Source organism: Salvelinus alpinus, chromosome 5 (assembly GCF_045679555.1).
Source record: "Salvelinus alpinus chromosome 5, SLU_Salpinus.1, whole genome shotgun sequence".
Lineage (NCBI taxonomy): Eukaryota > Metazoa > Chordata > Actinopteri > Salmoniformes > Salmonidae > Salvelinus > Salvelinus alpinus.
This window is the reverse complement of record NC_092090.1, coordinates 46,319,128-46,334,354: the sequence shown is the minus strand read 5'-3', so window position 1 is coordinate 46,334,354 and position 15,227 is coordinate 46,319,128. Positions and strand designations below refer to the sequence as shown.

General features: G+C 37.6%; 2 protein-coding genes across 46 annotated transcripts in view; both read right to left on the bottom strand.

The window, feature by feature from the left end:
• Positions 1 to 803: 803 nt before the first annotated feature.
• LOC139576266 (ras-related and estrogen-regulated growth inhibitor-like) lies at positions 804 to 6,160 on the bottom strand. Of its 2 annotated transcripts, XM_071402151.1 has the most exons (6): positions 6,077 to 6,160; positions 5,733 to 5,785; positions 2,875 to 4,773; positions 2,633 to 2,689; positions 2,390 to 2,463; positions 804 to 1,655 (listed from the first exon to the last, which is right to left on the bottom strand). In XM_071402151.1, exons 3-6 carry the CDS (start codon positions 2,993 to 2,995, stop codon positions 1,170 to 1,172), a joined length of 738 nt encoding a protein of 245 aa, XP_071258252.1. In that variant the 5' UTR covers positions 2,996 to 4,773; positions 5,733 to 5,785; positions 6,077 to 6,160; the 3' UTR covers positions 804 to 1,169. The 2 variants fall into 2 exon arrangements, with proteins under 2 accessions (XP_071258252.1, XP_071258253.1); XM_071402152.1 differs by lacking the exon at positions 2,633 to 2,689.
• Positions 6,161 to 9,060: 2,900 nt separating this feature from the next.
• celf1 (cugbp, Elav-like family member 1) overlaps positions 9,061 to 15,227 on the bottom strand; it is a 56,471-nt gene continuing 50,304 nt past the window's right edge. For 41 of the 44 annotated variants that reach the window (XM_071402111.1, XM_071402143.1, XM_071402140.1 and 38 more), the window contains 2 exons: positions 15,019 to 15,162; positions 9,061 to 14,895 (listed from right to left, as the gene is read on the bottom strand). In XM_071402111.1, the coding sequence (XP_071258212.1) occupies positions 14,768 to 14,895; positions 15,019 to 15,162 (272 nt within the window). In that variant the 3' untranslated portion in view covers positions 9,061 to 14,767. The remainder of the gene's footprint in view (positions 14,896 to 15,018; positions 15,163 to 15,227) is intronic. The other 3 variants (XM_071402106.1, XM_071402131.1, XM_071402105.1) reach the window with 2 other exon arrangements.

Sequence of the window (15,227 nt, the reverse complement as noted above, 5' to 3'; positions counted from 1 at the left end):
TCCCAGTTCTTCCATGACCTCATACTCACCAGACAAGTCACCCATTGAGTATGTTTGGGATTCTCTGGATCGATGTGTACGTTCCAGTTCACGGCATTATCCAGCAACTTCACACAGACATTGAAGAAGAGTGGGACAACATTGACTGTTTTCTGATACACACCCCTACCTCTTTTTTTAAAGGTATCTGTGACCAACAGATGCATATCTGTATTCCCAGCCGTGAAATCCATAGATTATGGCCTAATTAATTCATTTAAATTGACTGATTTCCTTATATGAACTGTAACTCAGTAAAATCTGTGAAATTGTTGCATGTTGCATATTTTTGTTCAATAGCACCCATAAGCTTTGTTTAGTCATCTTCTCCCTGGTCTTCACAACTATCCATCTTTCCATGTGTATAAACATCAAATTACTATAGCCAATATACATTACATTCCTTGCACCCCCCGCACATCAAAGCAACTATAGAAGTCTTTTCTATTGCAGGTGCCCCTAATCGTAAAGGCTCGTATCAGGTTTCAGAAATAGGATCCTTTTAAAGGCCCTTTTTACTCAAAAGCCCTTAAACTGTGCTGAGTATATGGTTAACATGAATATTTGATGGGGCCACTTTAAGTTCCATGTTATCTTCTGTGTATATACAGTACCTCAGATAGTAGGTGTAGTTTGTGGCTTTCAAAGAATATACTTAAACATCTAAGCAGGTAATGCTTTCTACTGCCTTAAATATCGATCTTGAGGAAAGATCAAACACACCTGCCTCTTCTACTTTCAAAAATATACTCTCTGTGCACATCTGCAGAATGTTCATTTTATTCACATGATACTGCAACAAATATTTACATTTTATTACTAGAAGTTTTTGATATTTTGTTTGTATTTTGATGAGACATGAACAACAAACAGAATTGTAATACTCTTATTACGCTTGATTTTAATCTTATCCCCACAAATATTTATAGAATGACATTCTACAGTAGTTGCTAGGTCCATCTTCCGATCGAATGTGTCCAAGTCTCTTATCCAGGTATCCAGGTGTATCACTTTCCATAGAGCACTAACACAGCTATTCTAGAGAGGCACGCTGCCAAAACAACATGTTTCACTTTCCCCCTGTGAATACCCAAATCGCAGACGCTGTTCAGAGCCCCAACCCATCCGGCTCAGTCAGGCAGGAAGTCCCTGAATGAGCTGAAGCTGAAGCTGCGGCCAGGGGTGCCAGGAGGATTGGAGTTGATCCTGGGGATCTTCTCCATCAGCTTGGAGACTGCTCTCCTGCGAAATGAGGCTGGGGAAGTGTCAAGCTGCTGGATCACATCTCCATAAAGAACACTAAAGACGGCAGCTGTCTCTTCCCATCCGTCACGCACTGAAATCTCATGGAAGGGCAGTTTTAGGCCCTGTGACAGGCCTTCTCCATCCTCAGTGCTCACCATTCGGTCAAACTCAAGGTCCTTCTTGTTGGCCACAATAACTATGGGTGGAGGCTCAGGGCTGCACTTGCGGGCGCCTGAAGAGGAGTGGATGTGATTGACGAGGAAACAGAGGCGCATGACCTCGTCAAAGCTACACCTATCTGTTACAGAGTACACAATCACAAATCCATCTCCCCACTTTATCTTCTCTTCGATCAGCAGGGCATCTTCCTCCTTACAATAAATGTATATTTAGATATAGAACTGCAACAACAATGCAAAAATCATATATCAATACAAAAAACTATACACTGAGTATAACAAACATTAGGAACACCTTCCTTAATATTGAGTTGCACCCCCCCAACTCCCTTTTGCCCTCAGAACAGCCTCAACTCGTCGGGGTATGGACTCTACAAGGTGTTAAAAGCGTTCCACAGGGATGCTTCCCACAGTTGTGTCAAGTTGGCTGGATGTCCTTTGGGTGGTGCACCATTCTTGATACACACAAAACTGTTGAGTATGAAAAACCCAGCAGTATTGATGTTCTTGACACAAACAGGCGCGCCTGGCACCTACTACCATACCTCGTTCAAAGGCACTTAAATCTTTTGTCTTGCCCATTCACCCTCTGAATGGCACACATACACAATCCATGTCTCAAGACTTTAAAATCATCTGGTCAGCCTATGTCATGGAAAGAGCAGGTGTTCTTAATGTTTTGTATACTCAGTGTATATGATTGAGTGGAATGTATTTGCAGAAATAATATGGCCAATTGACTGGTAACACATAGGTCTTCAAACTACTGACCATGGTTGCATTATAATGAATACTCAGGATTCTGAATCTGGACAGAAACATGAGTGGTCAATGATGATTAGATAGAATTGTAGGCTATGTCAAAACAACTTAGATTGTTTCATAGGATGATTGCATAACTGTTAGGTTAAGCCAAGCACGCTCACCTGCCCTGCTGTGTCCAGTATTTCAAAGTGTACCACATCACCACCAATAGACATCTCATGTCTGTATATGGTCTCTGCAGAAAGACATGCCAATTGTTTGTCAAACTTGAGTGAGCCATATTTATATTAGATTCATTCTAATGATTTATTAGTCCTTAATACACTAGGCTACACTGCGTCTTTACGCATGGCATGACATATCGGATTAAAGTCGACGCAATCCCTCTCCCTCTGAATACCTACCGAGCGTTGGGTCATACTCGCCAATGAATCTTCTAGTGATAAATCGCACAGCCATTGCTGTAAAATACGAAATGAAATATGAGTTTTATGAAAATTGATTTTGATAGATATTACACGTGTGAAACTGAAGCAAGTCTGGAACTAGAGCGCAAATCAGGATAATCTGATGATAACCCATAACCTATGCTATAATATTTTCTACATCAATGATTGTTTCTATGCTAAAGTGGCTCTGTGCTTACCAGTTTTGCCAACAGCCGCTTGGCCCAATATCACTATCCTGACCGTTCTCGAAGACAAACTGCCTGTCCTTTTCAAAGTTCTTGATAGACCAAAATTGGTGGACATGGTTTCTTTATCCATTGGATGTTGTTAAATTAGTCATCAAATTCAACATTCAAAACCATAAAAAGTTCCCAATTCATATTCGATGCGTTCCCCCGAGCTCTACGAGATTGTACCAGCACCCGCACTCTTGAATAGCAACCTGGACTCAGGAGTAGACGTAACATAGTAAACAAAAAGCCTGGCCATCAAATTAGTATGATATGGTATGTATTAATTTGTGGATGTCCATTATCCATTTATAATATGTTAGGTATTAGAATTCGTATGGTTAGCTAACCTTAACAATTTAACCTAAGTAGTTGCAAAGTTGTTCATTAGCTAAAATGCTAAAGTTGCTCGTGATGACATTCAAACACGCAACATTTGGGTTACTAGACATCCACACTGCCCAATCACCCTCCGAAGACAGTAACATTCTGTCTTATATAATTATACCATAATATTTTGAGGGAGTTTTAAAAGAACTGACCTTTCAATGAGGACTCAAATCTTTTTCCAGTTCACTTCACCTATTTTGTGGGCCGAGTCCTCTTTGCATTCACAATGCTATGTTTAGAAAGGAACCAAGATCTTTTTCCAACATGCACTCTGGGTTTTTACAAAGTGCAGGACAAGCCATTTAATCCAAATGTGTTACTGGACAGCTAGATATACCTACTTACATTTTAGAAGCTAATAGATTGCATTTAGTTAAAGGTACATTTGATTGGTAACATAATACATAGCAATAGAGTAACTGCAGAATAAATAATGCTGTCATTGAAAATTGTACACCCAAGGTGCCCCTTTGTACACCTACTGCCCCTTTAAGAGCTAGAATAGATTGCCTACCCTATGGTGTGATTTTCACCAAATATGTTGTCATCTCACACTATTCAAACTCCACAATCAATAAACAGCTTATGAAGCTCTCTTAGCCTATAGATCACATATAGCAAAACAACTATCAACAAAAATTCAAGTCCTTGACAATTGCTAGTCAATATCCAAAAACAGCAGTTTTTCCCGCGAACATACACATCCTCATAAACTCTCACCAACGTGAGGGTTTATGGCAGGGGAAATAGTGTTGCAGTAGTCTAGTGTGTGGTGCGGGAATAATGACAAGCGAACTTGGAGAGCTTGGCGTTCACATTGTCCTAAAAAAGGGAACCAGACCCCATATTCAAGCAAAGCGAAGTCAGACCACCTCTCGAGATGGTCTCAGTTCGGATCGCTTCGGGGGCTCTTTTGAGGGGTCTGAGTTCTTTTGGAGTGTTCACACTGCACACAAAAAATTAAGCAAACCACAGAGTTCACAAAAATTGTCTGAAAGGGACCAAGTGTGAAAACATTGCGTCTCGGATTTTTGTTTACTATGTTATGTCTAGTCTATGAGACCAGGCTGGAATACCTCAAGTTTTCCTTCTTTTCTGTCTTCAAGCTAGGTTTCTCAACTCCGCAAGATATCATATGGCTATTTGTCATATAGGCGAGAAACTGTGCCTGAATTTCACCAATTTCATAACAGATTCATAAATAATTGACCTATCACAGATTGTTGTAGATGTACAATATAAGCACATCTTCTTACATAAAAAAGGTACATTTACAAAGATTAACTTTAAAGTTACCAAATGTTGTGTATAAATACATTTTCCCATTATATTTTCATACTGAGCACGTGTTCTCAATTTCAGTGGCACATTCACTGACCAAAAGTTTATTTACAATTCAAAACATATAGCATCATGTCAATCTGGGAGCAACTTCAATTGTGTTGATCCGAAGCACTGTCTGTGGTTGCACAATAACTGAAAAAGGAAAAGACAATAGTTAGTCTTGCAGCAGCCACACTTATGTAGCATTATTCTGAAAAACACACTGTCAGGTTATTCATATTGCTTTCACAGAATTTACTTCAGAGGATGAATATCCTTTAGAATATTTGAACATATAATTCATGAAAAATGCAAGGCCTCAAGTGTGCCTCTTTTCTGTTGTGATATCCTGGGTCATTTCCGCTCTCTGGAGAGATTTAATGTTCCTGTTTACTCTAAAGAAAACAATATCAAATTATACTCGACCAGTAAATGGCATGTGTGGACAGAGGAATTTAGGTCATTCATTGAATCTAAAAAAAGATGATTATGATCCAGTGATCACCCAACTATGTATCCCTTAATTAAAAAGTGTGTAGTGTACCAATTCATACAGTGGTTTCCCACTTTCCTTTTCTACTAGCTACCTTGGAATGTGTCACTTTCCCACACTAAAACTCTTGCAGCTTTTACACACTTGTTCATGCTGACAATTCTCCCTGGGAAATGATATTTGACGTTTACATTCGAGTGTTGTTGTTTAGATTGTTTCCCAATTAAATGAAAATAGCCTTCATAGGAATAGTGTTGTGCTAGCTTAGATTTGTACACTACACCATTTTAGATATTATTTTAACCTCATTGCTTAAATATCAAGAAAAACATTCAACATGTAAAAAAAAATATATATATAAATATATATATACTTCTTTTCTTCTGGTATCTGTGTCTTTTCCAGAACCGCATGTGAACTTTGGGCCAGGATTCAGTCTTCTCAATGACAGTTGCCTCTACTCTGACCAAATCACGACTACATGTGAATAGAGGAGGGGAAATGGCTGTTAAATATGACAACAAAAAAGTGAAGTATATTCTACGCCTTACTGCATACATTCAAAACCCAAACATGCATAATTTCCTCCTCAGTTGAGATATAGAACTAGAAAACTTACCCGAGTAGGGGCCTCCCAATCAGTGTGAACTCTTCTCCACCAACCAGCAGCACCTATTAGATGGAAGGATTTTGTCCATAAAAAAAGTGTAGTCTACAAGACTGCACTTGATGCTAGGGTCTACCAACATTGCAGTTAACAGACTTATTTGTGTGCCAAAAATAGGGCAAGCGAAAGTACATGTGTTTGAGAACTGTAATTTAGTAATATCCATAAAATAATTTACAGCAATGGAGTTGGTAAGAGCATAAAAAGATCTGGGACAAGGCTAAAAAGATTTGGCACGTGTGGAAAATTAGTCCTTTCCAAATCGTAATGACACTAAGAATATAAAGCACACAGACCTTCTCAAGTCTAATCTGGTCACCACATTCAGCATCAATGTGGTTTTCAATGAAGATCAGGTCCTCATTTGTCACTTTCCATTGTCGACTTGCAAAATCGACAACTGCAAAAAGTCTTCCATAGTCTTCCTTTGCAAGAAGAGTGTTCACATTTTCTAGAACCACTGAAAGGCAATGGGAGAGTGATCGTTCAGACACAGTAAATTACAAAAACAATGAGTCTAAAGATTGATTTAGCCCTAGGCTGAAATTTTATGTCCATCTTTCACTCCAAAATAGGCATGTATTAAAACGTTTTAGAGGACAATTATTTATCGTAAATAGTCCTTGATGTGTGTTTAATGGTATTGCTTTATCAAAACACCTTTGTGCTGCCTCTCCTCTTCTTCACAGCTGGTGTGGGACATTTCTGGCCACAAGGGTCTGGATAAGGACGTCTGTGGTACATAACTGCTGGGGAACATGAGCCGAAATTGCGTTATTTTGAGTCTATCATATTTTGGGTGGGTGAAGGTGTTCTCTTTAAATAACTTGAACTCGGACATCACACAGTAAGAATTGTAATCTAGAATCAATATGGAGTATGAAGTAATAATTTTACATTAAGAAGTTGAGTGGATATACAGTACCTTGATGGTAATTTGATGCTCTGAGAACTTTGATGACGTGCTAGGGCAGGACACAGAAGTCCTGAACGACAGCTCTTCAATTAGTTTTTTCTCTCCCTCAGAGGGAGATTGATCCTATTCATTAATCTCTGAAATACACGCTTGTTGTGTAACTACTCACTGGCTATAAATTACTTACACACCAAGATTATGCTCAATACATTCAATTGCGACCAATTTTATACAGACGAGACGCATTAATGAAAGCTGCTGTTTTGCCTTTTGATTTCAACAGAACACTCATCAAGTTTATGAGATGTAATGGTTAGCTAATGTGCAAATTTAGCTTGCTCTATTTCAGAGATAATACACTGCACGAATCATTCGACCAATTTAGATTTGTCGACATACGGGTAACGTTAAAGGACCTATCCATTTGATTAAGAACAGGAATTTTCATATGTGCTTGTAATCTCCAGATATCCATTGCTCAAAATCAGCGCCATTTTGCCTGTGAACGGTAGGTGTTACAGTCATTATATTCCCCGGATTACTGTCAAGTAAAATAAATTCCATAAAAAAACTATTGCTATTCGTAAATTAAATTAAAGATTAAAGATGCACTATACATAACTCCCTTCGCCATTTCCTGGTTGCTAAAATTCTAATAGTCGCCTAATTTCATGTTGTGACAAAACAAGCAAGAATAGTGTAGAGATGTATTGTACTGTCTAAACCGCTGTGAAATACATTTTCCATAACAAAAAATATTGTATTTTCAGCTGTTTGAAGCTGGTGTACAAAACCGAAAGAAAAAGACCAAAAAATAAATGTAAGAATAGGAAGCATATAAATAGCGCACATAGAACAGAGCTACTGGTTTCAATGAGATATATAACGCACATTTCTATGTGCATTTGGTCGGTCGCCCAAAAAATGACATATTGCAGCTTTAAGAACCAACATTTGACAATTTTTTTTTTGCAAAACAAGTATTGAATACATAAATGCAGTGGAAGGCAGAAATTGGTGTGAATGAGAAATATGCTGCCACATACCTAAAGAATAACATATATCATTAATAAGACGCCAGCCACTCAAGTCATAGACTGTTCTCTCTACTACCGCACAGCAAGCGGTACGGATGCACCAAGTCTGGAACAAACAGGACCCTGAACAGCTTCTACCCCCAAGCTATAAGACTGCTAAATAGTTAACCAATAGCTACCTGGAATATCTATATTGGCCCCTTTTCTCTAATCTCTTTAAACTCATCACATACGCTGCTGTTAGTCTTATAGGTACTTCATCCCTACCTATGTGTACATATCTACCTCAATTAACTTGTACCCCTGCACATCTACTCTGTACTGGTACGCTGTGTATATAGCCAAGTTATCATTTATTTTTTTACAATTTCTATTTTTCTTTCATTGTTGGGAACGTCCTGTAAGTAAGCATTTCACTATTAGTCTAACCCTATGGTTTACAAAGCATGTGACAAATATTTGATTTGATGAAGACTTTTTATTCCAAAATAAATACATTTAAAAAACTAAATTTTTGAAGGTTCCCATGAGGACTTTTCCAAGCCTCAACACTTTGGCAAAAGCAAACAGAACAGCGTCTGTTGACACCTCTGTGGCAAAGCAACAGCTCCATTTTTTAGGGGGAATACCAGTACTGTAGGTCAAATAATGAAAGTCACAGTGGGGTGCCAAAACACAGAGTTGCCTGTGAATTGTGTATTTAGGGTTTAATATTACTGGATTGAATGACCATTTCCTTGTCAAGATTGTGGGATATCTTTTTTTTATTTATAGGCATTGGCAGAGAAATGTATAACTAACAGAAGCAGACTCCAGTGCTGCAACCTTTGAAATACCTGTCCTTAGTCTTATTTTGCTTGCTCCAACCTGTCCCTTAACATTTTGTGGGTTGGTGAGAAAGACAAACACGTCTGGTAATTTTCAGCACCAGAGCCCATGCTTCCCAAATTGTCTAGTCAGACCTCTCTCTAGTTTGGCCAATGGTAATCATAATGGAGGCCATACTCATGCCACATAAGGTTCGTCAGACTCCCAGCAGGAGAATGGGCCTATCCTAGGCCTAAATTGAAAAGGCTTCCTGCTTTTACAAATTGCAGTAAATCAAGATACCAGTACCAGTCCTCATGTAAAGAAATTAGCTAAACTTGCAGTTCAGGCTCTCAACAGGGATCTGTCAGCCGTGTTCCCCTACCATGAAATGTACTTTGACGCAAGCAAAAATATGTTCAGGAAATGTACCTTTTCTAGTTGACTCAGATATTTCAACACATTATGCCTTCATATTTTGTTCAGAGAAAAGGGCAAATAGTCAGAGACAATTTTAATATTAATTTTAAAAATATTTAATTGTACATAAACAAACCAACCAACCAAATAGGGATCACAATCTTGGCTCACAAAATGACTGCTTATTGAGTGTGCACTTAGCTTCACGCCTGTGGAGACCGTGTTATCCTTAATCCAAAACATTGAAGACAATATCGAACTGAAATTATTAAAAAAGCAACTATTTTGGCCATGTAATAAATTCAGCAATGTCTATGCCTTCACAGCAAAATCACAACATTGTAAAACAAAACAAATATAAAGAAAAGCTTTTAATTGAATTCAACTAAAGGCGACTTCACAGAAATGCATTATTTTATCAATTAATATTACAGCTGTACAAACTAAGGTTTGGTCATGTGGCAACTAAGCTCTACATGGTTGAACTTCTTTGAATTTCAATGTCACATTGTGAAATATAATAACTTTGTTCAAGTAGAAAAGGCAAAAACTGTACAAACCAAATGTTAAATAGAAAATCAGTCACTTTGTACCAATAATAATGCTAAAAATATCCAACAGGTTTCTTTTTTAGGATCACATTTAAATTCAGACCTAGCAGCTGACATATCTGGAAATACAAATCTGTCACAATGTTAAAATTAAATGAGCCCAGTCAAACCAATTACAATTTGTCTATTTTTTCTGCAGGTCAATTAATTTAAGGAGATTCCATCCATTTTTGTTGAACAATGGGAGATCAATAACCCAGAGAAGTGGTTTTTAACAGTGAAAATAATTAAAGGGTAGTTCCGAGTACAGAACACGTGACAGTTCTATGATGTGGGAAGAGGTTCCATTTCTAAAACCCAACCCTGGTTTGAGAAGAGGGCCCTGACGTTAACCAACAGGGATGTAGCCATGTTTTAACTACTGCAAAGACAATGGTTTGTATAGATGAGGACCACTTAAATGATGACAGTGGAAGGGATTCCTATTGCCCAAGTAAAGCAAATTGACGAGGTTAATGCACAACGACACACACTTAACATGGCAAAAGTTATCAGACAAAATCATAAGGTCAGATAAAGCATCACTTCACACGCTACAGACTGTGCCAATGCAATACAACTATATTAAAGACAAGGTATACTAATAAAACCTGTGCTCTCTGGGAGTAAAATACAACGTTTATCAGGACCTGCATGAAAAGGTAGTGTTTAACCTTTATTTAGAGACAAAACAATAACTGAAAACACTCCCAACCCAAGATAATTAATCCCGAAGTGCCTACAAATAAACCTTTAAGGGCACATGCTTTATAACCTGGTTTTAATGCAGGAGATCTTTGATTTTGTTGTTTGACCTAGGGACTACTTGTACTACAGAAAAATCTAAATAATTCCAACAACTAACTTCACCTCAAATCCTAATATAAAATATGGGTCTCTAAAATGAGTCTAAACACACACATGAAAACCTACGAGGTACAACCCACCACATTAACGTTGAAAAAGAAACCAACCCCTACTTTTTGTTGCCCAGATCTTAACTTCAGTGGGTAACGTGTAAGAGATAAATGTGACCAACAGCATCGTTTGGCACTAGTTTATTCATAATTTTATTATTCTATAAACAAAACTCAATCACATTTTGCTGAGGACTTCAGTGCAGTTACAAAAAACGTGCATGCTAAATATATATTTAACTGTGAAAATAAAATAAATTCTGCATATTTTATTATTCAGACTAAGGATGATTTCCACACAAAAGGAAATTAAAAACAGTATGTGTCTGTGATGACTTCACACACTGAAAGACAAAAACGGTGATTCAAGTGTATATCGTTGTCACTCAAAAGAAACTCCCAAAAAATGACCATCATGCCAACTAGCCTAGCACAAAATTACAGTCATCCCCAGTTCAGCAAAATGTGACAAAAGACATCCTAAAAAAAGTGTATAACTTACAAGAGAAAAAACACCCAAACACAGAAGTCGTTTCTATAAATTGATTGGTTGTTTTCAGACACAAAACAAAAACGAAGGTTGGGGGCGCTAGGAAGACCGCTCAAAACGTAATGGAAAAAAGAAATGAGTTCACTATCAAGGTAAAATTAAACAAAACAAAATTAAACAGATTTGGAAAAATCGAGTGGTTATGTCAGTAAGTTCTAGAAAAATAGATTGTCTTTTTTGCTTGTAACAATACTCATGTAGCTTTATACATAGATTTTCTTGGCAGTCTTTCTAGCGCACCCTACTGGCAGCCCCCCCACCCAATAAATGCCAAAAGGTCAAAAAGGTGAACAATTCAAGCATCAGAGAAGTGCAGAGGACAACGAACTGGACGATGAACTTTTGACGTCACATCAACATGCTAGGCAAACGATGAACAAACGGGCACGAAGATATCTAGAATAAAACAAAACAGGGAGACAAACCTAGGTTAAAGCAACAACAGAAAAAGGAGAGGGAAGAAAAAAGAAAATCATGAATGATTATCTTTGCATGGGGAAGGGGGTCACTACCAGATACACAATCTAAACACAGAACATTTAATGTGAGACAGAAGAGGTGAAAGGGTGAGAGGACGGAGGGGGCACACAAGCAACATGCGAACAGAGAATTGAGGTGAGAACTTACAGGACACAACACCGAGACCACCACACTGACTGCCTACTACTGTACAGTCAACATTTGTGACTTAGTATTACGTTTGAGGATTTTTAATATAGTAGTCAAAAATAAAAAGGAAAATAAATAAATTATCAGTAGTATTCCAATTTCAGAAAACAATTCTCCCAAGGGGTTTAATGCCATCTGTCCCAATGTGCCATTATAATTTCCTTACTGATTGTAAAAATTGCAATTTTTTGATATTCATTGCTTGTAATGAGTCACCTGGGTTATGAGCCAGCAATAGTAGATGAAGTGTGCTTTGATAGAATGATCTATGAGAGCTGATTGTCAACTAATCTCAACTGACATTTCTCTTTTGGTTTTGTGCTTTATCTGTTCATAATTCCATCATATGCAATGCAGCTAACTTACATCCACAGCAAAACAGTGAAGTACAGTATCTGGCAAGGAGGTAATTTCTTTTTAAATAAGAGGCAGTTTGTCAATACAATACAGAAAGGGTAAGTAAAGACAGCGCAAACAAACCTCAGACATTTGATATAACAAATTAGTAAAAAAGTTTAAGCTATAAAACATTAAGACTACATTAGTCTGTTTCACTTTGTAAACAAAACAGCTTTTCTGTGAGTGTTTGGCATCATCTCGACCATAATCTGCTGCTATTCTTAAGATTCGTCTTCTGTACGCTTACTCAAAATTATGCCTTTCATACAAAACAAATGTATGAGATGTACAGCAAAGTTTACAGAGATGGTTTAGTTCATATACAACAACTATGAACAACTATGTGCACCCATCAGTTGAGATTCAGTCTTTGGACTTATTTTAATGGCAGCAAATACCCTCGACTTAACCCTGCTTAAGCCTATTTTCTCAGTTGGTATTGTTATACACATGGAAATAATAGTTAAATAGGCACACATCTATTCTTAAAATGTAAGGAGACTACTGTTTCAAAATATTTAGCAGCACTGGCAAATCCTACTCATTGACAGTTCTTTACAAAATTGCCACCTGTTGCACATTAAGAAACACTTGAATAGGGCAACACAGGTCAGTAGTTTAACCCTCACATATTTAAATGTAGTAACCAACGTCACATTAGGATTCTACAAAATACTGTTGAAGATTCTTGAAAAAGATCATTTAAATTCAGAGAAATAATGTAGGCAATAAATAGTTCTCGACACTCCGGAGAAGTATAAAACCCCTAGAAAAATAGAAAAGGCATAATAGTTTTGTAATATACATCTGGACAATTGTTTATTTTAATTTCCATAAAAACACTTCATAAGTTAATGGAAGTCTAAGAAACGGATTACTGTGTTTGTTGTAGTGATAAACATGTATTTAACGTCGCTAATCATGAAACGCTAGCGTTTTTAGTCAATAATAAATACACAACACTGGAATAAAAATCTGCAGGGAAGCCAGTATTTTGAGTGAGTAGTCTCATCTAACCAGCTCAGAGGTAGAGCAGACTACTTAAACTGCGGATGACGAATAATTACAAAACATTTGGGTTAACACCGAGGATAAATAATAATAAAATGTATTATAATATCTACTTAGAGCATTATCTTTGCATCAGTAATTAGTAAAGACGATTGGATAATTTAGGATGAATCTGACAAAATGCTCACTTCGAAAGGGCCCGATGTTGCACTTTTTTGAACATCTTTTCCAGAACACTCACTATTGCTGCAAGCCTAAAATGCCAAGTGATATTCCATTTAGTGTTAGAAGTAGGACTGATGATCTACTTGAACTGACAGCTAAAAACAGAAAGGAAATAGATTGAATGTGAATATTCTAAAATGGGGCGGAATGCTCGTTTGAAGTTAAAGATCATGGCAGAATAGAGACTGTATAAGTTATTCCCACTTAAAAGTCCTGTGAAGGGCAGCATTAGACAGAAGGCCAAATGTACACATCTGACAGGTGGGGAATAAAATGACTTAAGCCAGATGACAGCATAGTGGCTGTGTTCATTAAAACTTAAAGTAGGACCCAATTATACCTCCCTTCACATACATTCAGCACAATATCTGTTCAATGATGCAGGACCCCATATTCTCTATCAGATATCCAATTGAAAAAAAGGGTGAAGTATTTCAGATAAACGACACTACATGCCTGAAGCAAGGGTGTGGCGTTGTGACATTGTCTTGAGACAAATCAAGAGGTTGGCAAGTTAAATATCTCACAAAACCATCCAAGGCAATACTGCTGACGTCTTACAAATCAATTCATTCAGAGTTGTAAAAAAGTATATTTTTGCGCCAAAATATAAATGTTGAGGAAAGAAATTCAAGCTTCTTGTTGGTTGTTGAATAAATAAACAAACAAACAAAAATATAAATAATAAGTAAAAGCCTACTGTATGCATTGTATTCCTGGTACAGCATCACAAAATAGACTTCAGGCAACTTATACAAAAGAAAAGGTCTCGTCTGCTGGAGTGAAGTCAGATCTTGCGGACATGTAGATGATTGATCATTTCATTTGGCAAACAGCTATTGTTTTCTTGCCATTATCCATTTAGGTTTGTCCATCCTCATTTCAAAAAGGCAGTTTTCTGGAAGGCTCCACATGACACTCAGTGTCCTAATGTACTGTATCAGTTTACGAATGCAACCATGGGGATGGTTTGGTTATGATGGGATTCATTTGAAGTGGGGTCAGGGGGCATGGGGCAGGATTAGGTGGTGGTGGGAGCAGGAGTAAAAAATTAAGGGGATATTTTGGCAACTGGCTGTCATTGTGCAACATCATTATGACTTAACTTTTACACAGCAAACTAATGACCACCTTAACTTAAAAAATAGAATTATGTTTAAAAACAAACTACTTCAAAACCAAAACAGAATGTAAGTATCCAGTTTCAGTTGAGCAAAATATACTTATAATTTTGCATGTTTTTTTGGGGTTTTCTGCTTGCGTTTGTTAATACAGAGAATAAAAAGGAGTGACCCCAGCAAAGTGGTCATCTTGTCATGCGTAAAGGGAGAGGGAAGAATGAGGAGAGGGTAGGGGTCTGCAGCAGGGTTTTAGTTTCTTATTTCACACACTCCACTTACCAGAAAAAAACATTTCCTAACCAAGTCCAATTGAGAGATAAAGCGCTCAGTATGGCTTGCTGTCATTTTTGGATCGCTTCAGCTGCACCTTTAGTCGCTTCATACCAATTTGGAAACCGTTCATCGACTGAATGGCGGCCTGAGATGAGACTGGATTGTCGTAACTCACAAAGCCTGTAAGAGAATCCAGTTAAAAGTCATATGCAAGATACAAATCAATCCTTGCCTTCTTAATAAGAACACACTATATACACAGCCTTACTAGTGATGTGCTGTTTTCCCCATCCTCCAGCTTACCAAAACACTTGCTGAGGTTGGTCTGCTTGTCAATGAACACCTTAGCGGAAATAACGTTGCCAAAGGGCATGAACATCTGGAGCAGGTCCTGGTCTCCAAACTCCTGGGGGAGGTGGTATATGAACAAGTTGGCTCCCTCAGGGCCTTAAGAGAGCAGGAAATAATTTATTAAAACGTCTGACACCACAAGATGGCAATGGATACAACTA

Coding starts and splice junctions, on each gene's coding strand:
- LOC139576266 (XM_071402151.1), bottom strand. CDS start 2,995: ATGGATAAAGAAACCATGTCCACCAATTTTGGTCTATCAAGAACTTTG. Junction 2,690..2,874: donor AGCGGCTGTTGGCAAAACTG/GTAAGCACAGAG, acceptor CGTATTTTACAG/CAATGGCTGTGCGATTTATC. Junction 1,656..2,389: donor TACTGGACACAGCAGGGCAG/GTGAGCGTGCTT, acceptor ATTTATTGTAAG/GAGGAAGATGCCCTGCTGAT.